At 40.1% G+C, this 27,444-nt stretch overlaps 1 protein-coding gene across 4 annotated transcripts in view; it reads right to left on the bottom strand.

Moving 5' to 3' along the window:
* SORCS1 (sortilin-related VPS10 domain containing receptor 1) overlaps positions 1 to 27,444 on the bottom strand; it is a 675,554-nt gene that overhangs the window by 233,045 nt on the left and 415,065 nt on the right. For all 4 annotated transcript variants that reach the window (XM_006879951.1, XM_006879950.1, XM_006879949.1 and 1 more), the window contains exon 4: positions 7,653 to 7,811. In XM_006879951.1, the coding sequence (XP_006880013.1) occupies positions 7,653 to 7,811 (159 nt within the window). The remainder of the gene's footprint in view (positions 1 to 7,652; positions 7,812 to 27,444) is intronic.

Raw genomic sequence — 27,444 nt, 5'->3', positions numbered from 1 at the left:
CAGTTATTCTCAGTCTTACACCCACCCTGTATCAGCCTCATTGTACTCAACTTCATGGCACATAATAACTACTGCTTCCTTGGGAATGCCCAACAACTCAAAGTGCCCAGGATAAGTAATATTCCTCTATTCAAGCAGAATGGGGGGGGAAAGGGGGCAGGAGATAATCACTAAAAAATAAGAGAAATATATATTTGCAAGACTAGATATAAAACTGTTCATTAAAAAATTGTAGGATTAGCAGAAAGAAAGAAAACAGAGAACTAGAAATAGTCCTGTTTATTAGTCACTTTTATATAAGTTACTAAATGTCCTTTTGTGGCTATTAAACATAATATATTCCTTTATTTCAAAGTAACCCTTCATAGTTTTATGTAGGGAATACTGACTATTTATATTTTTCATTCTTTTTGAAAAGAATTTCCCTGATGGAAATCCTGTTATCCTATTCTACAACCAGGCTTTGGGTTTTGGGATATCTATCTATCTATCTATCTATCCATCCATCCCAAAATTTTGATGGTGAAGCCAACAGATGAGTTGTAGAAATACTCATTTATTTCATTCTTTGAAATTGAAAGGCGATCAGGAATAAAGTGAGTTTCCCTCATGGATTTATGTAAACCGAGTCATGGCTCTCCAAGTTCATAGTGGGAAAATCTAAACTTGGAAATGTTCCTCCCTACTAGAAAGTGAAGGATGACCCACTAAGCTGTCCTCCGCCATAAAACTGATTGCTTTTTCTTGAAAGCACAAGTTCCAAACTCTCCCAAATTCCTATCTCACTTTTTTTTTTAAAAAAAGCAGGAAAATACATGAGTGGGAGAAATATTAAGTTGATAGGAAAGAAAAAAAAGGGGAGGAACGGGAAGAAAGAAAGAAAGAAAGGAAGGAAGGAAGGAAGGAGAAAGGGAAAGGGAAAGGGAAAGGGAAAGGGAAAGGGAAAGGGAAAGGAAAGGAAAGGAAAGAAGGAAATAGTTATAAGAGAAGTCAAAACTCAACTCACCACTGTCAAGTCAGAACCAACTCACAGCTGACCCTCTAGTAGATATTCAGAGGCTTTAAATTACACAGGAGGAAATTGCTCATCTTTTCCCCAAAGAGCAGCTGGTGGATTTGAACCACCTGCCTTTGTGTTGACAGGATTAACTCCTTACCCATTAAGCTACTAGAACTCCCTAGAGAATAGCATGCTTTAAAACAACTCAAGAGGGTTAATTCTGAAGAACTAAATATTCCTATGATCAGTGATCCAAAAGGGATCTGGGAGGTAATGCAAGACAGAAAGTGAAGGTGACATGTCCTGCTCAGTGTTCCGTTTATCTCATTTTAGCTTCCTTGCTTGCATGTTTTAATTTTTTAAATTAGTTGTAAACACTTAATATAAGAAAATATCTCATTGCCACTAAAGCAGAAAAATATCTCAAAAAAATCTAAAGATTTAAAGAACAGATCCATTCTGCACAGGGCTGGAGAAAAGAGGTCCTACTTGCTTAAAACCATGGTAGAAGCCCCGTCTCTTTCACTACTCTGAGTGATCTCTGTCAGTTTGGTGAACAGGACAAAAGACATCTCATCTAAGGCTACTCAAGAGCCTGAAGCCAGAATTTCATACACTGATTTAAACCACATTCAAGATTCCCCTTTATAGAAATGATGATTACAGAGTAATTGCTAGGAAGTTGGGTCCCCCACCTATTGGCAACCTCATGCCAGTCCTGATTGCTCTCAAACTGGACCATTGAGAGGGATAAATAGATCATCACTAGGTTTTTCTTTCTAAAGTCTCTTACTTAGTCTGGAAATTCTGCCAAAATGTGTCTAGCATTGAAGCAACTTGGACACTATCACTGACAGATGGGTGGAGACTGTGCATAAGATGCACAGCTGGGAATCGAATCCAGGTCTCTTGCACAGAAGGCAACAATTCCCCCCCCCCCCCCCCCCCGCCGCTGAACTATAATGGTCCCAAATGGAAGAGCTAAAATTCTGGGGCCACAGGACAGCAGGTAGAGCTAGGATCTTTGCATAGTTTTCGACTTTTCTCCTGGTTTTCCCCTCAGTCACATCTGTTCTTTGTTTTCTCTCACTTCAAATGTTTCCTAACACATCATGTTTAGTGAGGTGTTTAAGACAGACTGAGAGATGCTGTTGGAAGCGGTGTTTTATAGCACAGTTTGTACACTAGTTTATTGCCAAATTAAAATAAAGATGTAATCTGGCAGACTCAGCCTGCTGCTAAACCTTTCTTGGGTGGCTTCCTGCATGGAGACAAACAAGCCACACAGACACCTAGTGACAGAATGAAAAACTCTTACCGCCTTTCTTCGACAAGCCTATCTTCTAAAGGCAACCAAAAATGAGGTAAAGAAAGAGAAAGAGTGAACAAGATGGGTAGTTTGTTTAGCACTTAGACTATAGAGAGTGAAAACAAAAAGAAATGTAGGATGTTGTGGAATTCTTAAGGAGGTCCACTCCCGTGATTGCCTTGGTAGAAGCCAAAGTGATGAAAATCTACTTGTATTATAACCCTCTGTCAATACGACATGAAATTGCCAGGATGGCTGCCACATTCATTCTTTGCCTCCCCCCACCTTGGACTTTCCACAAGAATAGAGGGCTACAGAGGCATCCCAAAGGCTCAGGAAGTTAAATCTCATTTCTCTCCCAGGTATGTCCAAAGACAGGACTGGTAGCTAAGTCTTGAAGATATTCCGATACAAAAAAAAAAAAAAGATCAAAAGTTTTCCCTCAATCATACATTCTAGTTGCCTCTGAGGAGCTAAATGCTCACTCAAGAGACCAACCCTCTTGGTAACCATGTATGTGTTGACTATCACAAATTTTTCTAAGAAAACAAAATTTGTCAAAAATTCCTTATTTTGTCAATCTTCAAGGCATGTGGCCACAGATGATATTTTTTTGTGTGATTAAAAGTAACTTTTCTTGGGGGGGGCGGAAACAACAAAACTACCTGACCTCTCAGAGAACTGCTGTCTAGTAAAGCTCTATGCTGGACGAAGAAGAACAAAATACTCAATAAAACTCCCAAGTCCCTTAAATTGCTCCTTCCTAAACCCCTCCTTGACATGTTTAGGCATTCACAATAAAATGGCAGCAGAGTGGAACACTGCAGAATACTCTTTATAAAGAGAGCCTGCCTCAGAGCCCGCAATGAAGGAGAAAAGGGCCATGCCCTGGCTCTGTATCCTAAATGTCCTCAGTGGTGCCAAAGGTAAAGTGCTTGGATACAAGCTAAAAGGTTTGCGGTTCAAATTCACCCACTTGTTATCTTTGGAAAACACAGCTGGTCTCAACTGATGTGGAAAAAGATATAAAAGAGTAGTGCTCTGCACCCACGCGATCATCAAGAATTGGCATCAGTCTGATGGCAACTAAGAATAAGAATGAGGAGAAAGAGGGAGATCATGCCTAGGAAGACAAAGATAGCAAGTGAGACTGGAGAGAAGAGAGGAACAAATGACTTGGCGGGTGAGCTCAGAATGAGCTGCGACCACAATGAGGTGCTTCCTAGGAGACCGCATCTTTTGTGTGAGGAGACTATTCACCAGCATCTGCTGTGAAACAGCACCCTGCAGAGTGAAGTCCAGCACTGGGGCGAACATCTTAGCCTGGGGTTCTGCAGCAGTCACAGCAATCGCAGCCGTCACAGGAAAATTGATGAGTGATCCTTACGTGGAAGAATAAATGTTCCCATTCCCTGGGCGAATACACTCACTGTTCTGCCAGCGGCCGCATGGGGCCTCTGAATTGCCCAGAACTGCATCTCATCAGTGCTAAAAGCTCCATGATTCATGGGTGATTGCCAGCTATTATTTCCATATCACTGACCCACCTGAGTGGCCACAGCCCCTCGCAACTTGACTTCCAGCCAAGGCGAGCAGCTAACGGCTCCTTTGATGGCTGGTGCCCACTGCCCTCCCAGCTCCTGCTTTCTACTCCTTGTTCTGTGATTTAAAACCTTAAGGGGTGAAGCTCTTCTCTGATCCACACTCATGCTGGCAGGTAATCCAGTCTCCCCCAGTCCTCAGGATGACTTCTTCATTGTCTTTTACAGAAACAAAGAGCTCAGCAAAAAGGTCAGCTTCTGCTCAGAGCAACCCCTGACTGGGTAAGTAGATGCACGTCTTTGTAGCAAGGACCACCCATGCTCTTCCCCACAGAGTAGGCACTGGGCTCAAACCACTGTTCTTCTGATAAGCAGCCTGACCCGGTACCTCTATGCCATCAGGGCTCCTTCTAAGAATGACAGACGTTCCAAACTGCACATGAGGCTTAATTCTATTCACAGCACATCTGCATGTGATAGAAGTTGGTGGGTTTCCTCGGAGGAAATAAAATAATCTCTCAGCGTTTTGGTTCCATAACTACAGAATAAAAATCTATAAAGTCCTCTCTCAGATTGAAAGTGTTGGAATTAATGGAGCAAATCTGCTATTGAGGAGCTCTTTAATTTAACTGGCTAATGTGCAAGGATGCCACTTTAAAGACTAAGGTGGAGCTGCCCCAAGCCATGGTATCTTCAATTGTTTCATATGCACGTGAAAGTTGGACAGCTAATGAGGAAAGTGGAAGAGCTGCCTCCAAGTTGTGGTGTCTGTCGGCAAAGATGGTTGAATACACGATGAATGTAAAAAGAATAAGCAAATCTTTCTTGGAAGCAATGCTGACAAAGCGCTCCTTAGAAGCAAGGATGGCAAGAATTTGTCTCAAATACTTTAAGCATATTAGAAGGAGGGATCAATCCTTGGAGAAGCATCTCATGCTTGGAAAAGGGGAGATTCCGTGAAGGAGAGAAGACCCTGAACAAGATGGGCTCTCACGGTGACCACCAGAATGGGTCTGAACACAGCAGAGACCGTGAGGATGTCCTAGGATCAGGCAGGTTGCATGCTGTTGTACAGAGATTCTCTGTATCACAAAGGAGGCCTGGTGGTACAGAGGCTGAAGTGTTTGGCTCCAAACCACAGAAAGGTCGGCCCTTTGAATGTACCAGCTGCTCTACTGAGGAAAGAATGAAAAGGTAATATTCTTCCATAAGGATTACAGGTTGGAAAACTTGCGTGGGTAATCCTACTTTATCCTCTTTGATTTTTATTAGGCAGAATCAACTTGATAGCCACAAATAATGGCCTTAAAAGACACAGCTTGATTAACACCTTGCGCCAGCACTACTGGAATACTATCCTACCTGGTCTTCTTGCTTTGACCTCTAATCACCACAGTTCACTGTTAGAAAACCACCAGCTTAACCTTGTAATATACAGCTCTGAGCGCATCACTCTCCAGTTCAATAAGATCCAGAAGCTCTCTTATTTAAGAAAACAAAAAATGTTCTTGCCTAGAATTCAAAGCAGTCGAGATTAGGTTCCCAAATATCTCCACTCTGACCAGCTTTACTAAATTTCCATTTCAGCCAAATAGATAAATTCACAATCCTATAAAGATGTTTTACATTTTTGTAATTTTTTTTATTTGAGCAATTTTCTGTAAAATATGTCGCTCTCCAGCAGAAACTACATATTCTTTAAGGTCTCAGGGAAATAAAGCACCTTCAGAGCAAACAGATTGCTAGATCTCCCTATTTTGAACTTGATGCTGTCAATTTCACAGAACTAATACGGTCAACTTCCATTGCGCGCCTACTGTGTGTTTTGCTGACTTCTCAGAATATTGGTGAATTAACACGTCTTACTCTTCTCTCTTAAATGGACCAAACGTTTTCTGATAAAATCTATTATCCCAATCAAGTATGAAGCAAAATGTCTTTTACAGAGTCACCCTCTATTCAAAACAAAACAAAACATTCATTGCTGTCAAAGTGTCAACTCTTTGATTTTAGTAATTATTTTGCAATTGTAAGCATTCATACAAAAGAATTTATAAGGCAAAAGATGACACTAAGTACTGTTGACTCCTTTTATTAAGTTGGGGTGAGCCCAGCCTCCTCGCTCTATCTGCTCTGGTATATGGATTATGGGAAGCATTGTTTGATGTGCTGGGGCCAGAAAGGTTACCTTTTTGGGCAAGGCCTCAAGCAGAATGCAAAGATGCTTAATTTCACTTCATCTCTGCCATGGTGGAGGTGGGTGGGGGCCGGGGGGGGGAGCTGGACCAACTGTCAAATAAAATACAGTAACTTCATGGATTAAACAACTAATACCCTGTATCCCAAGCCACTCAGCTCTGGCTTCAGCCGACGGCGCCATCCTGGACTGGATGCACCGTGGCCTGCCTCCAAGAACAAAATTGTACATTTTGCTGCAAGGGTAGCCAGACTGCTCAAGGGGAAAAAATACTAATTGTAAATCCCTTCTATTTTTAGCCTTAATGTGCATTTTATTTGGCAGGAAGGGTGGCATGAATAAAACTACAATCTTAAGGGTTTTAATTTGCTTCTTCCAATCTGCTTGCATCAGTGGGGACTTAGGGAAGTTGATACCATTCCCTTGCCTTCTGGAAAAATCTCTAGCATCTACAGCAGCCCAGACAGACAGAACTCTCAAATATTCTCTTACTCATGTAAGGCCAAGATTTCTTTAAATATATGTAACTTTAAAGGCATGATTCCTCTAAATAGAACTCGCAAAAGTATTTGACTGAATATTTCACCAAAAGTATTCCAACACTTCACTTACTTCCCTTTATAGGTTTTTATGGCTGAAATTTCCCCAACGTTTGCTCACATAGTTCTTATCAGGGAACTCTGGTACCTTGAGCACTGCACAGCTAACCCAAAGGCTCTCTAGCAAAAGAACTCTCTAGCAGTTCTAACCCACAGCAGCTCCCTGAGAGAAAGATGGGCACGCTCCCATGTGCTTTACTACCTTGGAAATGGAATGGAAAGTCACCTGTGAGTGCATTCCAACTCGAAGGCAATGAAAGAGAGAACAGCCTATCTCAGACCTCTTATTTCACTTTCACTTGCTACTTCTAGTTTTATATTGTACCTCTTCTTAAACGGTAGAGCCTATATCTTTTATATTCAAGCTAAATAGTTTATAGGACTGCATTTTATATAATACATATATCTCATAGCATAACCTCAGGCTACTGCTGTCTAAAAAGTAGAGTTCCTGAATTTCCACCCAGCTACCAGGAGAAGAAAAGTAAAGAGAAAGCCAGGATTTTAACACACATTACAAATGGACACTATGATCATTTCTGTGGTCACTCCTCTCAATGTTTAGCAAACTTTTAGTGTTGTTCATACTGTTGACACCCCTGGGCCTTTCGAAGGCCCAGGGAAAGCTGTGCATCCTTTACTCATTAAAATGAGAGCCAAACCACATATACAAAACTCTGTCTTAAACTCTATGGAAGAGAGAAAGAAGAGTTCTAGATGATTCAGTCATCTTGAGTAAGAGCTGAACTTCTTACAACGTCTTCTCTTAAACTGTTTCAACCACATAGCAAACCAGAAACCTAACAGCTTGTTTGCCGCTCTATACCTCTTTCTCCCTGCATAACTGGCTTAGAATCAAGGTACCTCATGAAACAAAAATGATTACTGAGATGTAATGTAGAGACGATTAACTGAAAGGATCGGAATCAACCCAAAGGCAAAGAATTTAGTTTTATCCCACGACCAGAGACGCATGTGTGGCACGCCATCATATGGGGTACCTTACTTTCTGGTCTTGACTGTAGGCCAGAATCCAGTCTTCTTGCTTCGGGTGGAAAAGCAGGCTCTGGATGTAGAAGTTCAGCCGGTACTTTTGATAGGTGGCTCCTTCATCTGAGCTGATCAATAAACTGCTCTCAATCTCCGGATCGGTGAGTAACATAATCTGCAGCAAAGAATAGGTGGGGAAGAGAAAACCATAGTAAGTGAAGTTCAAAAATGTCTGAAACTTGAAAATTATCTAAAACACCGATTAGGGTGGAGGGAGGGGGGTCAGGCAAAGACTACATGTCTGAACAAGAACCCCGGCTCTGTCAGTTTGATTCTCCCACTTAAGATCAATACCAAGAAACCATTTTTTACTAAGAAATCAAAGCAGAAAAGGTGGGAGAAGGGCAGGAAGGGGAAGCCTGCTATCTCTTCTCTAGGACTCCTTGTTTCATTAAAGGGTGGTCTCTTTAGTCTGGAACATTTCCTATTGCTCCCTTCATGCCACCCCTCCCCCTTCCTTCTTTCCTATTGGGTTTTCTCTACATGTGAGAAAGATGAACGAGTCAGATGGGTCACAGTCTGTGTGGTTACGGTAGAAACAGAAAATGAAGTTCACTTGTTTTTCTCTTCCAACTCAATTTGTTGTGTTCCATGCCATCGAAATACCCCAAGCATCTGAATCTGGGCATGATCCTCTGAGCCTCAAGACTGTACTCTCAAAAGGATTCCCAGGCAATTGCACGAAGGCTAATTAATGGTGGCAATGACTGTCTCTTGTTACTTCAAGGGCAAGTGTCTTTCCCCTCACTTCCCTTCTCACTTTCTCACCTACTATACAAAATACTGATTTTGTTTATTGCCCATAATGCCCCTCTACTAGAACATGAGTTCCATGAGAATAGTGATATTTAGCTATTTGGTCACAAGTGTATTATTCCTAGCAGCTAGACCAAAGTCTTGCATGCACTATATATTCAAGAAATATCCACAAATGTCAAATGAATGAATGAATGAATGAATGGGGGGGGGGAAGACTAGAAAGAGTTTGCAAACTAATCATGTGGCAGCAGAAAGATGTCTACAAAATTATGAGCCGTGAATGGAAGTGAGGAGTAACATGCCTTTCTAGATCTCTAGGCTACAGACCAGTTGTTGTTGTTGTTGTTGTTAGGTGCTGTCTAGTTGAGGATGACACACAGCGACCCAATGACAGCAGCAGCAGAACTGAACCCTATGCCATCATCATCATCCCTGACACACTCAAGCCCATTGCTGCAATCACTGTACTAATCCATCTCATCGAGGGTCTTCACTTTCGCTGACCCTTCACCTTCCCCCATGCATGAAGGGAAGGAATAGCCTCCAAGGAATAGCCTCTCCTAGCAACATGGCCAAAGTATGTTTGAGGGAGATTTATCGTCTTAGCCTCCCAGGACCATTCTGGCTGCACTTTCTCCAAGACCTATCTATTTGCTCTCTGGCAGTCCATGGGATATCCAGGACTTTTGTCCAACACCACAACTCAAAGGCTTTCATTCTTCTGTTTACAGACAAGGAAACACACTCCAATAGTGGCTAAGGGCTTGTGGTTGATTTCAATTCATAGAGACTCCACGTAAAGAACTACCCCATAGGCTTATCTTTTTGGAGGAGACGTGGTGGCCCACTGTTTAAGCATGTGGCTGCTCACAGGAAGATCAGTGGTTTGAATCCACTAGACAGGAGAAAGATGTGGCAGTCGGCTTCAGCTGAAGATTGTAGCCTATTGTTCTGTACTGCCTAAGAGGGAGGGTCCTGCCTATAGCTCGGTGTGCTTGCTAGGAGTTGGACTTAACTAACTAGCAGTTGATTTGCTCTGGTTTATTGCTCTTTAAAGGAGCAAAACGCCACAGTCTTTCTCCCATGGAAACCTGTAAAAACACACAGTGTCAGATGCCCTTGCTGGGATAGGTGGTCTCTGCAAGAGCAGTGTGAACAATGCACAACAGGCCTGGGCGAGATGGGGGAGCTGCCTTGAGAGCTCCTTTTCATTCTCTTGCTTTATGACTGTAGGAATGTGTGACAAAGTGCCTCATTCTCAAGTCTCGGCAGGCCTCGCTCCACTCTGTCAAGGCGCACACCTAATGTCTCCAGACAGCTGGCCTTAATGCTCCCCGTTGACTTCTTCACCATCAACTTATTAATTGGCACTCTCGGAGTTTGGTTCAGAGAAGCATGAAAGATGTGCTTAATGCGTGGCTATATGAAGAGAAATCACTGCAGCCCGGGGTTTAAAAGATTACCAGCCAGGGATGCGGCTGTTCCAGGAACCAAGGAGAGGAAGCTAGAAGGAGGGGGTGGGTGGGGAATAAAGTCCTATCATAAAAGAGCAAAGCACCTGTGGACACGTCCGAGCTTTCTCGGCATCTGGAGACAATCGTATTAAAACCTCTGAATAGTTAGTGTCATCTTTGAAAACAGTGTCCTGTCACTGCAAATGGTACATGCGGACATGTGAAAGAGACACTTAGCCTGAACTGTGTTTATGTTGCCTGCGATGAATTCCAGGCCCCTTGCCATTTTTTTTTTATCTCTCCTTCTTGAAGAAAAGTAAAAAAGAAAAAGAAAAAGATCTGACGAGGAGGTGGGCTCAGGGGCTGTCAACTGCAGGTGGACAAGATGGAAGGCTGGCAGGGACCTGGACACTAATTGCGCTTCTTTTTTTTTTATTATTATTATTTTTTTACTAATTGCGCTTCTTACACCAGGTCCCTATGAAGCGCCAGCCCGCCCACTATCATCTTGACAAGAGTTATGGTTTTCTCCGCCAGGAGCTCACAAAGCTGACTGTGTTCTCTCATTGGATGGCTGACGATGGAGCCACCAGGTCATCTGCTAAATCTAGGCTCCCATGGTTTCATTAAACTCTATCGTCCGCATTTAGCAGGGACGTTTAGATGCCTACTATATTCACGACATGATTTCCAGGTGATTTCATATTTACGAGCCTGTACAAACTGTCATTTTTCAAATAACAAATAAGCCACCAAATGACCCTGTTGCTTTATGTCCCCAACCACAATTAACAATAATGTAAAACAACCTTTTTACACTACCTCCAAAAAGGCATTTCCATGATAATAAGACGGGGCTTGATTTCTCCCCTCCGATTTTCTATTTCCCTGTTACACAGACTGTGTGATACTCTTGTCTCTTCCGTACAGATCACATCACCTCTAATTTGCTTCTTTTGGAAGCTTATTTATCAAAATGGAAACACTGGATCTATGGAATAATGGCAAATCAGGATTATTACTTTTGGTATGCTCTACATATTAATATCCATTTTTATTGTAGGTCACTGGATTGTTACTGATGAGATATTCTGCATCCAGAGAATACTGGAAGGGTGATGGGAGGGAAGAATAATACAAATATTTTCAACAGCATGGATGCTTAATATTGTACAAATACAACTCCCAGCTTCCTTAACCCACCTAGGTACTGAGAATCAAGCTCTCAACTGAAAGCCTCCATGTGAGCATTTTGGAAATAACAGACGATGGTAGACAATTCCTTCAGTAAGATTTATAGTTATGTCTGTAGTATACAAACTTGATATCCCTCCCTCAAATCTCCTCTCAAATCCACTCAAAACACACAGGTCAGTCTGGATCCATTATTGCCTAGCCGTTTTTTATTGTACAAACAACCCTGTAAGGCTAAAAAGTAAATTGCTCGTGACCCTATCACTCCAATGTGCTAAACTACGTTTGTGTTTCTTTCTATTCCTTTCTCCATATCTATCTATCATGTGGATTGAGGTGTGTGGGGTTTTTTTCTTTTCCTCCCCGCCCCCCCCCAATTTAACATTAAGGTCTATAGGCATCTTCAGCTGAACCCAAAACACAAAGGCACACACATTAAAAAGCACCACTGTGTACAACACACTCAGTCACAATCATTACATTAATGTACTGAGGAATGGGGCAGCCACTGAGCTGTAATGCACACACAAGTTAATGCTCATTAATGGAACGAGTGAAGCCTCATTACTTCGGGGTGACAACTTGAGTTCTTTAGCAATTTTACCCCAAAAGGATTGAGCGTGTCCTGCTATTTTACATGCTAAAAAAGTAAGTGTATTAACAATTGAATGCATAACTTTAAAATGGTCTAACTAGAAAGTGATTAATCTCCTTAAGAAAATGCATCTATATATTATATGTGATGTAGTCTTTAGAAACAGATGGTGATGTTTGTCAGTGAAAAGGTCCTGCCCTTAAGCCACTACTCCACTGAAAGTTCTTTTTAAAATTTTAAATTTGAGTTAGTGAATATTCTTAAAAAAATAACAGAACTGCATTCACAAAGCACGCATAATAATTCCTACTTGTTGCTAGTTTCAGAATCAACTTCAAAGCAGAGGGTTTTGTTTTATGTAGTTTGCGTAGTCTAGACTGGCTGCCTGGCTCCCACGTTAGACTGACTCTCAAATGACTTTGAGTAAACGATGTTGTTCCGTGTTTAGTCCGCTGCATTCCTGAGTATGACTGGCCTAGCAGAATTTCAGGAGGAGTTTATAAAGGGAGTGATCTTTGCACAATTCCTAAAATGAGCTAAGCCCAAAGAGAGGTCAGGGTATGCCTCACACAAAGCGTGGTCCACGGTAGGTTCATACATCTCCTTCAATTAAGAAATGAATTAATGAATGCCTATTTTTCATCCTTCTCTTCTGCTGAATACAGCCCAGAGTCTCCTGCAACATTCAGAAACCTAGTTCTCTTTATAAATATCTGCTCCATTTGGAGGCAAGCAGAGTAAGGACGAGGGAAGTCTACTTTTAACAGGAGAGTAATTATTCTCTGTTCAGATCAGTCCACGAGTGATTAGAATCAGTTCACTTATGCCTTGCAGGGTGTGCAGAGACTGCATTGACTGTAGCCACCGATGAATTGTTTTCCATCCAAAGTCAATACTGTGACACACACTCCCACGTCCCAACTCTAAGCAGCCGTTTATCACTCACTTTGAGAGGAGGAAGAAACTATTTGCTTTTCCTAGAGGTGACAAATGAACATGAAACACATTTATAGATTTCAAATACATCACGTCTCGCCTTTGGGCAGATTAGTCCTTCTGCCAAGTCAGTGTCTTCAAAAATTAAATGCATCTTCACTCTCTTTGACTTGTTCCAGATCCAACATATGGCCACTTGATGCAATTCTAGCAAAGGTTGGCAGACAGTTTTCTCATCCTTCCAGGTTTCTACTTTCATTTCCCCCACATTTTCTTCCAAAGTATGTTTTAAGAATCCTACTATTTTCATAGTTAAACGTTGTTATGTGTCATCAAGTCAACTGCGACTCACAGCAAGCCTATGCACAATAGCTCTAAACTCTGCCATATTCTGAGCCAGCCTCATTGTCTCCAAAATACCTATGCCATTAACCCAGTCACTATGTCAACCCATCTCATCCAGAGCCTTCCTCTCCTGCGCTGTCCCTCCACCCTTTCAAGAATGATGCCCTTTTCCAGGGGCTGGTCCCTCCTGGCCACATGCTCAAAGTATGGGAGATGGAGCTTCAAAATCCTTGCCTCCAAGAAGCAGCCTGGTTTCACCCTCTCTAGGACAGATCTGTTTGTTCTCTTGGCAGCCCATGGTATGTTCAATACTCATCTCCAACACCACAACTCAAAGGCATCGATGCTTCATTTGTCATCTTTAGTCATTGTCCAGTTCTCTAATGCATAGCAGTTGTGAAGACCATGGCCTGAATCAGGTGCACCTTAGTCTCCAGGCTGACATAGTTAGACTAGGTGGGGTTTAAAAGAGACAGATCCACTACCTCTGAAAATGTACTTTCTTCTAATCTTGCCATTACTCCTAATGTAAAAAAAAAAAAACCAAACCAAAAAAATTAACTTATTCATTGTTTGTTTGCTCAAGCGCCTAACCTTTGTCATTTACAGGCTGGCAACAGGCAGAAGTAATAAAAATTTTTAAAAAATATTCATTTATTCATTATTTGTTTGTTCAAGTGTCTATTTTTTGTCATTCATGGGCTAGAAACAAGCAGAGGCAATGTGCTATGGATATCTCTGTGTTTTGCTCAAAGGGTAACTGGGCTCCAGGTGTGAATATCACAGGTGCATAATTAGTGCTCTTCATAATGACAGTGACAAAGAAACAGAAGAAAAGCAGCAATTGGGCCCTCCAGTTGTCAACCCAGTTTACACAGACAACAAAAGGGCTTCTATGCATAAACAGTCTAAGAGGCCATTCACAAACCTCTGGCCTCAAAATTAAAAACTAATTAGACAAAATATAATCAGAGCACGCAAGCAATTTGCCGACCAATGTGGGTGGAAAAGAGGCTTCTTCCCAAAGTGGGCTGAACATTAACCTGTCCCAGAGGAACACAGAATGAACACAGTAAGTGCTTATCAACTGGCACCATTTTTGGAGGCAGAAATAGGAGAGTGACAGAGGATCCAAGAATGACCCATGAAAATAGAAATAACAGTGAGGGAAGTAGAGGGAGGTAATTAAACAGAAAAAAAGGTTCAATCAAGTAGACGCTGATGAGAATGAGTCTGAGACAGCGAGACCCAGTGCAGCCTCCTGTCCTAAATCCCATCCCTCTCACAAACTCAGTGAAGCTCACCTAATGTCCCATCCATGTTCATTAATACAAAGCAGGGTCAGTCAATAAACAAGAAGCCAAGAGAACCTCTGGACAATAAGAGACCGCCTACCTGTGGCCTGAAAGGCAACGCAAAGAAGTGCAGGGAAATGTCTTCTTCTGTAGAGTTTATGCCGTGGGTTTACTTTCAAGCTTATTTGTTTTTAATGAGGGTTCCAAAGACTTGAACATTTTTTATAGAAGCAGGCTTTATAAACTTTTACAGACCATATCATCTAGTTTCTGCCCTTCACATGCATCTTAACAGTCTTGCCAGAAGACCTTGCCCATTATTTATTTTTTTGGAACAACAGCGATAATTCACGCAATATTATTTTTGCCGCAACCGAGATAGTACACAGGAGAGAAAAAGAAAGGTAAAGTTCACCAGGTAGGATGACTTATGGGTTATACAACTTATGGCTGAAACATTAGGGCTGGGTTGTATTCCTCTGAAGATAATCCAAGAAGAAAAAAAAAAAAATAAGAGTTCTTATTTCTCTTGGACTTTCTTTCTGAATACAGTCTTGAAATTTGAGAATCTCAAACTTTAAAACACTGTGTGTGACAATGATCCTCCAGAGAGGAAACGTGTCTGTGGATGGGATGATCTTCAGGGCTAAGCTTGAGGCAGGTCGTTATGGATGCATTTTCCATAAAGGGCCATGGCCAAACCTCAAGCCTGACCCTAGTCAGTATCTTTGGGAATATAATCCCTCCTTATAAAGGAGAAAGGATGTGGGTGTGCGTAGTGAAGGCCATTCATTCCACAAAGAGGAGAAATAAGACTCTAAATTAAATGCGTCTTTCAGTTTGTTGTCCTGCAGTGGCTCGCATGCTGCTACGAAGCTGGAAGCTGCACTGGGATTTCAAGTCCTAGCAGGATCAACTGCGGAGGAAAGGTGTTAGTGGAGTTGCCAGACTACTTCCAAAGATTAGCCAGTGAAAACCCTGTGGATCCCAACAGGATTTTGTTCCACACGGTGATCTAAGAGGAACCCTCTAAGTTGGAATGCATGTCAAATACACACACAGTAGCTGTGATGATGAATTCTAGCAATAAATGAACACAAAGAAAGCACAGAGCCAAGTGACAGTTCATTCTGTTGTGCAAGGCTTCACTGTTTCAACTGGACTTCAACTGTAACTAACAATGACAGACATAATACAAACACAGGGTACACAGAGGCTGAGTCCCATACTTGCGATATCAGTCTTTTCTTTGTCTTCCATCAGTTTTGCCACTGTGAAGAGCTCTTAACTTCATTTGTTGAGCCTCAGTTTCAGTCTCAGCTTCCTCACTGAGGGTGGTGATTTTTTTTTTTTAAAGTTCGTGTGTACTGAGCACGTATTGGTTACAATCCACTGCTAAACTTTCCAATATGTTCTCTCACTAAACTAGTTTTTGAAATTCAAGTACATGTCATTGATGTTCACTGGATGGATGAAGAAATCCTGCCCATTGGACAGATGAAGAGAACAGAGAACTGGAGTGATCACCCAGTCAGACCAAGATCGCCCAGTGATCACGAAGTCAGTGGTGGTGGTACTGATAACTGAAAGTATGACTCAAGATACACAGCAACCTCACATCAAAAAGTAGAACTGTCATCGGGTGTGTAAAACACTATTAGAGCAGGTAACAAGACCTTCCCTTCCACGGCATGGCTGGGTGGGTTTGATCCGTCAACCTTAAGGTTGACAGTTGAGTACTTAGGCATTGTGCCATTCTCCAGTCAATGGTAAAGCAACTACATAACATCATGTTGTTGTTGTTGTTGTTGTTGCTGTTGTTATGTGCCATCGAGTCGCTTGCGACTCATAGCGACCCTATGTACAACAGCCCTAAACTCTGCTCTGTCCTGTGCCAATTGCACTGTCTCTGACACTCCCATCCCGATTATCCAAGTCACTGAATCAATCAATCCACCTTATAGAGGGCCTTCCCCTCCTGCGCTGTCCCTCCACCCTCCCAAGCATGATGTCCCTCTCCAAGGACCGGTCTCTCCTCACAACATGTCCAAAGTATGTTAGACGGAGCCTCAGAATCCTTGCCTCCAAGGAGCCGCCCAGTTTAACCCTTTCCAGGACAAATCTGTTTGTTTTCCTAGCAGTCCATGGTATTCTCAATATTCTTCTCCAGCACCACAGCTCAAAGGCATCAATTCTCCTTCTATCCTCCCTGGTCATTGTCCAACTCTCTGATGCATAACAAGTGATTGCGAAGACCATGGCCTGTATCAAACACACCTTAGTCTCCAGGGAGATACCATTGCTCTTCAGTACTCTGGAGAGGTCCCTAACAGCAGATTTTCCCATGGTAGTGCACCTTTTAATTCATACAGAGCAAAAATTCATGCGCTATCAAGCAGTACTATCTGGCTGAAAGCAATTTGCTTAAGTTTTGTACAAATGTTACGGTTATTACTTTACAAAGGATGGTGCATTTAGTACTGTATGTTCTGCTAAAATGTGATAGCTTAGTTCTAAAAAGCAAAAGAAATAAATCTTGCATTGCAAACCTCATGTAAATATTACCCAGTTGGGGGAAAAGAGAGAACAATCAGGAAGTAGGAGTTGGAGGCCATTCTCAATGACACTGATCACTGAGAGATTCTTGAGGAAGTAAAACCATTTTCATAGCTTTGGACATAAAGCTGTGATGCTGGCCAAAAAACCCCCAAAAACAAACAAACAAAAAAACATGAATATACAACAGACTGTCAGAAGAAGCCAGTCTTCGGAGAAGTACAACCAGAGCTAGAGGAGTCTTTAGAAGCAAAGCCGTGAATGAAGCGTGGTCAATTAGAAAGTCAGAAAACCATCAAGATATATTCATCTAGTGACTTAACAATGCGTTCAAACATAGGAACAAATGTTCCCACTTGATGGCGCCAGACTGGGTAACATTTCATTGTGGTCCACAAAAGGCTCATCAGTCAGCACCGATTCAAAGGCACTGAACAACAATAACAACACAACCAACAAAATCAAAGCAGCCAGGCCTGGTTCATAGTAATCATATCCTCACATTTCTTGTTCTTCCAGCATTAATTCAACATAAAATGGATTTCCTGCTTACAAAAAAAATTAATTAAAAAAAAGGTGAGAAAATGACAGGAATTGCCAAATACTCTATTCTAAGTTTATACTCAAACTGTTGAGAATAATTATAATGTAACTATAGTTCTTAATAAACACATCTGATTTTGTCTAATGGACATCTTCAAAATAAATTCATTTTCTAGGATAAATGGCAATTTAGCACACGTAGGAAAAATGGCTATTTAGTGTATGTGTGTGTATGTGTGTGTGTGTGTGTGTGTGTATAGATAAAACTATATATTCATCTATATCCATATGTATGTATTCATTTGGATAATCATACTTAGCATATATACATACATTAAGGAATATGGAATAATTATTAATGCTAAGCTATTAATTGACTTATCTGCTTTAAAAACTTCAACAAGTGTGGTTTTCTTAAGCCTAAACAAGTTTTGTTTTGCTTTTATTTTAGCAGAAAAGAGTGATGTGCAAATTTAAAGGCCATTTTTCTTTTTTGCAGTCAGTATAGTAAATGATGAAATATCTTGAGAATATTTGAGCCACCTTAAAGATCCCAGCATTGTCCCATGCCTTCCCCTCAAATGCAATCAGACCACCCTTTCCATGGTCATTACCAGTCTCCACATAACTTCCCTCCTAAATCCCCGAAGATCTATAAATGCCAAAAGGTTACATCATTTTTAAATGTTAGCTGCTATCAGAATAAGCCGGGATGCTGGGAGAAATGGACATTCATCTTCTTCGCTCATGGGAAACTTTACAAGAAATGATGTTCATTTAATGATAAGAAATCTCTTTATTCCACCAGAAACGATAAAGAAAGGAAGGTGGGAGGGAGAGCAAGCAAGAAAAAAAGGAAGCTCTCAGTGTAGTTAACAATGATTTAGATGAAGGACACAACATTTTTTGGTAAAATCTCTGTTGTGAATTTGGTTTTAGAGTTTGAATAAATGTCAAGTTGAAAGGCAAGAGGATGAAGAGGCAGTTGGAAGGAACCTGGTCTAAAACGCAGGGAACAGAAAGTACCCGCATCCTTCCTCCCTTGCTCCGTTTTTATCATCATACTGACAAGTATGTTTTAGTTTTACTTACTTATATTAATGCTTCATGGTAAACTGACAAATATACCAGGGCGTACTGGAGAAGATTAATGAAGCCTCAGCTGCCTGAGACCTTGCTAATGTATTTGGCTATTAATATTTCCTGAGAAGACTATGGAGACCACCAGGGGTTTCTCTCAAACAGGATTTGCAGATTAGTGGAGTGAGAATTGCCCTTGTAGCTCCACTGCAGAGCACTCAGGAAGACGGGGCTGGGCTGAGGGGAGGAATCATTCAGGCACAAGAGCCTCCTGTTAGCAAGGAGTTTTAATTCATGAGAAATTCTACCTCCTTCCTTCAATTATTTAATGGCAGGCATTGATCATCTCAAGTTGTTTCTAAGTGGCAGAAAAGGGCAAAGGTACTTAATTGAGATGCCCCCAAGCATAATTGCATTAGTTACTACTTTTCTTTCTATTTTTCCGCTTCTTTTTCCTCCAGAGAAGGTAACAGAATAGTGCAGTATTTTATGAAGACAAATTTTCGTGACCGTGCTTTGTGGGCAGTTCTGTACCTTTTACTAGCTCTGTTTCAAAGTATATCGCAGAAGCAGCAGAACTGGTAGAGTACATTAAAGACAAGAACCTCATTCCATTTATTCATTGCTGTAAAACAAACTACAAACAGTGCCTTTAAAACAGCCATTCATTACCTTGTGGATCAGGAATTTAGGAAGAGCTCAGCAGGGCAGCTAATTCCAGACTTTCAGGATTCACTCCAGTGGCTGGAGTTAGAAGTTCCACTTCCAGATAGGTTTTCACTTAGGAGTCTGGTCCCTTGGTGATCCTTGGCTCCAGATGACATCCCCTTCTCCATGACCTCTCTGTGAATGTCACACTCAGCATGGTTGTCTCATGGTAATCCGATTTCTTAAATCAAGTTTGGCTTCCTTCAAGTGTGACTGTCCCAGGTGCAAGCATTCCACGGAGCTCCAAGAGAAGCTGCAAGACTTCGTATGCCCAACCTCAGAATACTAGATTAAGTCACCAATTCTATACCTGACTTAAAGGGGGTGGGTGTGGAAGCCACTTTACCTCTCTAAGAGGTAAGGCGGCTATCCAGATGCAAACCCAAACTTTTGTGGTAGAGTCAGCCCTGATTTCCACAGACCTTATAAAATAAGGCAGAAAACATAAAGGATTTCCACAGCTTTAATTGTTCTGCAAGTACGTTGCCATTTCATTCCTACCAGGAGCAGGTGATGATTTTGAACTACTGACTTTTCCGTTTGCAGGTAAAGGCTTTTAGCCACTGCTCTCCCAGGGTGCAATTTATTTGAAAAATAAAAAAAAATTATTCTATTTTACTATTTTGTGTGTGTGTGTGTGTGTGTGTGTGTGTGTCCCGTCAAATCGGATCTGACTGGTACAGGAGGAAATTGTCCCTCCGTCTCCAGCAGAGCATCTGGTGGATTCCAACCGCGTGCCTCTGGGATTGCAGTGCATCTTCTTGCCACTAGGCCACCAGAGCTCCCCCCAAGGTGCATTTTTTACATACACAAAAGGCAGGTATGAATTGATGATAACCATCTTGGAGATAAACAGCCACAACTTTTTCTATATGATTTGTCGTATCTTTATAAAAGAGAGGACATTTCAATAGACTACCAAGGTCATCTAAAAAAATCATAGTGTATCTGAAATATAAAAATCTTGAGGCTGCAAGATTTTTCCCTGAGTTACAGGTGTTCTGTTACTTTACATTTTCTAAGGCCATGAATTCCTAACCTGTAATCTAATCAAGATGAGTATTTTTTGAAGACTACATTAATTTTATTGTTAGTCTCACAGACATCAACGGATGTAAGGTCATGGGATTCCAATAAGTGGGATTTTCAAATTACCTATATTAAATCATAGGAGGTAGGCCTTTTAAGTGTCATTAAAATGTATGTAACTAATTCACAAATATGAGAGTCAATGTCTAGGCAATCTATGTCCATCATTTCATTGATGGTCATACCTAGTTTCTTATTTTGATATAATAAAAAGTAAATTTAAGGACAAATAGTTCTGATGCCTTTATTTTCATAATAAAAGCAATCACCAATACTAATTACAACAAAAAGTAACAACTGAAAACAGGATATGTAATGTACTCTTTCTTCTCATGAATGAACCCTAAAATAAACCTTTTGACTTACTGTACATTTTGGGCCAACAAAAATAAATAAGCAAAACATCATTTGGCTTTGAGGGTGAAGATATACGTGTCCTAGAAATACATAGTATATTTCATTTTTATTGAGGTAAAGCCATCCACATTTCCATTCTTTTTTTGTTTAACTTACATCTTGCCACCTAGAAAGCTGCCTACTGCCACCATGCCAACTCTGTATGACACACATCCGTTCCAAATTTCTACGACCAGAGAATCTGCACTTTATGGAAATAATCATAAGTGCATCTGTCTTGGCCTCAGTAGTATGCCTCAGCACTTCCATAAAAATATTGTGGATTTAAAAATTGCCTCCATTAAAACTGGCAAGGGACAAGCTCCTTTGTAAGTCAGGACACACAAAGCTCCTTCTATGTGTCTGCTCCATCATGATTACTTAATAATGAGTTAAGATCTTAAGAATCATCACAAATCCTACAAGGTGCCATCTGCAATCATATGATGAAAGCACTGATAGTAGTTGGTGACTGCTCAAAGGCATATTTAAAGCAAGATTCACATTCATGATGGGCCAATGAGCATAAAGAGAATTATCCTTTATGAATTTAACTGATGTTGATTCAGGAACTGCTTTGACCATATGAAAGACAGTTAACAGCCTGTTTGGCTTTCCTTGAATGGGATGACATATGTTCTATTTTCCCCTCAAGAGTCATAGTTTATTCCTATTCCATCATCTTAAATATTTTATTAATTCTAAAAAAATTTATGATTTGGGCCATAAATTATATTTTCATCACAGTAATTAGAAGGTATTCCTATCTAGTAACCTCAGATAATTTTTCCCAAAAGTGAATTTTCCAGGTAATTGGGTAAACTTAAAAGTAATAACTAACATGTTTAAAATTCATCAAACTCACTGGCATTTCCACGCCAGATATCATTAATCTTTCCTTACAAGCCAGGGTTACGAAAAGCACTATCACCAAATTCAGTTACTACAAAACAGCGATGCTCTCCCACATGAAATGCTGTTTGAGTTTACGTGATCCTAGCTATCCTCTGCCCAAAACATACCCAAATGCCTCCCCACTGGAAGGCAGGCACCCAGTGGAACTATTGACAACCTCTCTCCTTTTAAAAAATTGTAGTTTTGGTAAAAGTTTACAGAGCAGGCTAGTTTCCCATTCAACCATTTATAGAACTGATCTCATGTCATTGGCTGCAAATCCCTCCCTGAAATTGCACCGTGGCTCTTTCCTCTCTGGGTTCTCCTTTTCCATCCCTTCTTCTTCAGTGGACCTTCCTGATTTGTTTTTGGGCAAATGCTACTCTACTAATTTGTTGCTGTTGTCTACCATAGAGTCAGAGCTGACACACAGGTGACCTTCCAGCTGGTTTTCAGAGGCAGTTAATCACACGGTTGCAGTTGGTGGCCTCGAACCACGTGCCTTTGGGATTGCAACACAGCTTTTTGCCACCAGGCCTAACTATTATCATTCATTGTATTAACAATGAGTTCATTCCTCCCTGGTGTTATTGTCACTCTGTAAGTCAAGTACCTTAGAACGAAAATCTTGGACTCCACTAGTGTCTGTCCAATTAGTAAGACTGGTATTTTTCTATGTTTTTGAATTTTGTTCTATATTTTCACCCTGTGTTCCCAGGCCTTTCTATTGAGTTTCTGAGCAGCGTGGCCAATCAGCTGGGCACCATCTAGTTCTTCTGTTCTCTGTGAAGAGGCTGTGGTTCTTGTGTATGTTTTTTTTTCTATTTTCAACTTGAAATATTAGGATTATTTATTTTATTAGACAAAGAACATCTTTTCAAGGCAAAACCTGGTTTACATAAATTTGTATTTTTCTAGAAAGTTTACTTAATTTTCTGGTAATGAACTAGAATTTTGTCAGAAAAGCACAGATGGATGCTGTTTCCTGAGGTCTAATCCATTAGCCACTTCATAGGTTAAAGATGGAAAGCCTCCTCGGGGAAAGATTGAAAAGCTCAGAAACCTGGTAGAGAATTGTCATGAGTCCATGGACTCGGCAATGGGTTTTGTGGAGATTTTTTGGTGGGGTTTTTGTTTGTTTGTTTGTTTGTGTTTTTTTTTCTGGTTGTGTCAGTGAATGCTGTATCGTTATTTGTGTGATCAGAATGACCACTTTTTAGACAAAAAATATTTTATCTTTAGAATTTCATATATACGACATAAAACAAGTAACCAAAAAGAAACACCTCTTTCACCTTCAGATTTTTTTTTTGTTATTCTTTTTTTTCTCTCTTCTATTTTATTTATAAAATTTGGGCACAAATTTGAACAAATTCTTTCAATTCCCCTCACCTCCCACCCATCAAATTCTATAACCCAATGATTAACCCCCCCTCACCCCCTTGCACATCCACATCCCTCTGCTTCCAGCTTCTTCCACCCCTCCTTTCACTCATGGTACAACAGCAGTTTAATACAATATTTATCCTTGTGGGACTGAGTTAGTTCACGCAGCATGGGTTTTAGACCTTCTGATGGCCTAGTCCACAGGGAGTTGTACTAACTAGATTGTGCTGCCATGGCTCTGGGGGTTCTAATCCACTAGCTGCTTCATGGGAGAAAGATGAATCATTTCCTTCCCTGTGATTTTAAGCCTTAGAAATCTGATGGAACATCAGCTACGAGTTGGTTCCAACTCAGTGGCAATGAGTTAAGTTAGTGAGTGAGATTTTCACTTGTGAGAAGCATAATATTGGCAAGTGAGTCCTTAGAATCAAAGTCTGCTTTACCCCTTTTCTCTGACAGCTGTGCTTTAACTATGACAATCTACAACATAAACGTGCCATGGAAGAGCTCGCAAATTACTTAACAAATTGCTTAAGCTACAAACATCTCTTCCGGAACCTATTTCCCTGACCTCAGGACAGAGATTAAGTCAAAGCCTGCTCTCAGTGGTAACTTTCTACCATGCAAGTTTTAAGCTTTGTGCAAGGTTTTCAAGCTTTTGCAAAATATTAATATCTATGATCAAAGATATATGTATTAAAGATATAATCAGATTTATGCTTTTAAAGTTAATATCATATATGCTTGTAAAAATAATAATTTGTTTTAATATGAGCAAAAGTTAACATGTATTCATTATAGGACTTTCTGAAAAATACTCCTCAAAATTATTCAGAATTAAAAAAAATCACTCATATTTCACTGTGTAAATAATGATTAATATATTGAAAGTTGTTTCCCCAGTCTTGTTGCTACACATTAAACCTCATATATTTAAGAAACAAAGAAAACATTTTATGTCCCAAGAAAGTACTAGATAAAATGTTCGTATTCTTAATCTACTCCTTCAGTTTTAAAATTACACTGCAAACATTTTCCAAGCTATTAAATATTGCTCTATGCTGTAATTTTTGTAATGGCTATATAGAAATTGACTCTATGGTTACATCATTATTTAATTACCCTTTTATCAAAGGTTTCCAATTTTCACTGATGTAATGTTATGACCCCTTGAATAACTTTGTAGAGTATTATTTCTGTACATCAATTATTATTTAAATAAGCCCCTAGAAGTAGAATCCTTAGATCAGTGACTAGGTTTTAGATACACATTACTAAATGTCTTTCAGAAAAAGAGAATATCATACAGACCCTTGTCAGAGACTTTGAAAGTATCTGTCACTACGATTCTCCTTTTTTATAATGCTTTTTAAACTGATTTGACAAATTGGTGTATTTTGTGTCAGTCTACATCACTTTAATTATTAATGATAGTAAATTCTTCTTTTCTTCCTCCTTTCTCCTTTTTTGTTTCATACATGTTTATTGACTTTAATATTTACATTTGGTGGATTTCTACCTTATAATCTTTCCTTGATTTAAGTTTTTATTGTTTTCTTTTTCTTTCTTACCAATTTGTATAAAAGTCCATTCTTGTCTCAGAGTGATAAGTGAGTCACTTGTTAGTTCATGTGAATTTCCTTCCTCCTGCATTTCTAAGTGTAGAAGCCAATAAACTGCCATATTGCACATAATAGACATACATAAAAATGCAGGAGTTTAGTCAGTATTTCAACTTTGAAGACAGTAAAGAGTTATGAAACTAATATACACATTAAGGTACTTGATTGGGTTCTTGGAATAAAGCAACCACGAGTAAATATTATATCTCCACTTTCGACTATATCGACAATTTATAGTCAAACTTCTCTTATCATTCATTTATAATAGTTTCTAGGGTTCAAATAGAGTTCCTGGGACCATTTTAAATCATAGAGAACTATAATTTAAGACTATATGATATTGTCATTTAAGCATTATATGCCATTTCATAATTGTTAATGAAGATATTCCAAGTGGGCATTGAAGCAAATTTTAAGTAAGAACAATGAAGCATGGAAAGACAGGAAAATTTCTCCAAGATCATCTCTGCGTACACTGGGCACTTTTATGGCTCATGTCTGTCAATCTAATTGCCCAAGCTTGGGTTTCAAACCATTAGACCATGCACTAAGCAGACCTTCTAGCCAGAGAACATGGCCTTGGGAGAGTTACTATCACTTTAAAATTATCAGTAAGGAATAAACTAATTATTTCACTCTCTGAAACAATTTACAGTCAATTCATGAATCAGGTACTGAATGGAAATTCATACTTGGCCTTGCCTTTAAGATAGTTTAATACAAATATAGGCATACTCTTAAAAGTAACGAATTTTAGAACCCCGTTAAAGACATTTCAAGAACTAATGGAAATGTGTAGTTTTTCTTAAAATGCAGAGGTTATTCTGGGAGAATTTTCCCACTCCTTGTAGAATCGTTACATGTTCACCATTCAATTATTCATTTCTCTTTTATTTTTTCCTTTATTTAAATTGTATTAGGCAGTATGTGACAGTCACTGTGCTTAACGCAAGGGCTTCAAAACTGAAGGAGACACTGAGTGTCTTATTAAATGCAGAAGCTCCTCTGTGACAACCAGTGACATGAAAACAATAGACAAAATCTAGCAGAAATGAAGAGCTATTGATACCTACAAATTCTTTCAGAACAAAAAGAACTACTTTTTTTTCTGTTCATGGAATGACAGAAGCTACAAAACAATCAAATTATGAAGGAGGAGTAAGTATTTGATAGAAGAGATGTAAGTGTGAATGTCTCACAACAGGATCAGGTTCTGGCAAGATCCTCAGCGGGGCAGAAGAAAAGGTAGGAATACAACGGACAGCCAAGTTTGAAGAGTTTCTCACATGATGCAAAGAGACCCTGACTTAAACAAACAAACAAATAAAAAAGGAATAAAATATGCTGCTCATCTTTTACTTAGGACAACAACCTGCGTCATGTAGAAGACACAACCTTGCTTGGCAAAACTGAAGAGGACCTGAGGCATTATTTGCTGCAGAAGATCAAAGACCGCAGCCTTCAATCTGGATTGAAGCTCAACATCAAGAAAAAAAAGCTTCTCACCACCAGGCATTAGCAGCATCATGACAGATGATGAACAGATTAAGATTGATCACAGTTTTAGTTTGCTTGGCCCCACAATCAACAGTCTTGGCATCAGCAGCCAGGAAATCAGAAGATGAATTGTACTGGGAAAAACAGGCTCTCAGGGACCTCTCTAGAGTACTAAAGAGCAATGATGTCAGTCTTGAGACTAAAGTGTGCCTGATACAGGCCATGGTTTCACAATTACTTGCTGTGCTTCAGAAAGCTGGACAGTGAATAAAGACGACAGAAGAAGAATCCATGTCTTTGAGTTGTGGTGCTAAAGAGAGGTACTGAATATACCGCAGACTGCTAGAAGAACTAACATGTTCATCCTTGAGAGGGTAAAAATCAGGTTGCTCCTTGAAAGCAAGGATTCTAAGGCTTTGTCTGGCATACTTTGAGTATGTTTCAAGGAGGGACCAGTCCTTGGAGAGGTACATCATGCCTGGGAGGGTGGAGGAACAGCACAAGAGAGGAAGACCTTCAATGAGATGGATTGACTCAGTGATGGGGTAATGGGGGTAGGTGTGTCGGAGATGGTGAGGTTGGCAGGGTTCAGAGCTGTTGTTCATAGGGTTGTCATGAGTCACAAGCAATTTGATGTCATATAATAACAACAACAACCAACCAACTACATGTGTGACAGAATAGAAGGGAGCTACATAGACTTTTTCAATGAATTTTCAGGAGAGCCCTAGGACTTTCTTCCAAGGTATCTCTGAGCAGACTTTTTATCCAGCAACTGAAGACATTAACTATTTGCTCTACTCAGGAAAGAAGTACCTAAAGAATCAAGTTGCTAAGGAAGGGGAATAGAAAGATGACAACTCATTTAGAATAAATAGTAGAGAGGTAGAATTAAAGAAAAGAGAAGATTGGAAGGTGAGGAGTTTCATTAAGAAATTGCAGCAATGGTTTAGCTTTGCGAACAATGTTCTCACTAGGACATTCCTAAAATGACCACAAAATTCCACATTAAAACAAAAAAAGTCTGTTTGGGCAGACTGCCAGTTAAATATTGTCTAAAATCTTCTCTTTTTAACTTCCATTTTTATATTTTAGCTATTTCCAGCCTAATTGATAGCTTTTAGATATGTTGAGGATTTTTTAGAACCATAGCACATGTGAGATCACAGTAAAGTCTGGTAACCAGCAGACTTCAAGGATCTAACAGGAGGGCAGAAAAAAGAGAGCACATGTCTCCCCAGTTAAACACCTGTCAATGTAACTCAACACATGTGCTTTTTCAGTGTTCAACAAACCCCTCAAGTCACAGAACCTGGAGCTGCCATCAAGGATACCACTAGGCTAAAGACAGTGGCTTCAAGAAGAGATTCTCCACTCCCTTCCCAACCCTTGCAAGTAG

The sequence above is a fragment of the Elephantulus edwardii genome, unplaced genomic scaffold (assembly GCF_000299155.1).
Source record: "Elephantulus edwardii isolate Elephantulus edwardi_28Jun2011 unplaced genomic scaffold, EleEdw1.0 scaffold00006, whole genome shotgun sequence".
NCBI classification, from domain to species: Eukaryota; Metazoa; Chordata; class Mammalia; order Macroscelidea; family Macroscelididae; genus Elephantulus; species Elephantulus edwardii.
This window is presented reverse-complemented; position numbering and strand designations above follow the sequence as displayed.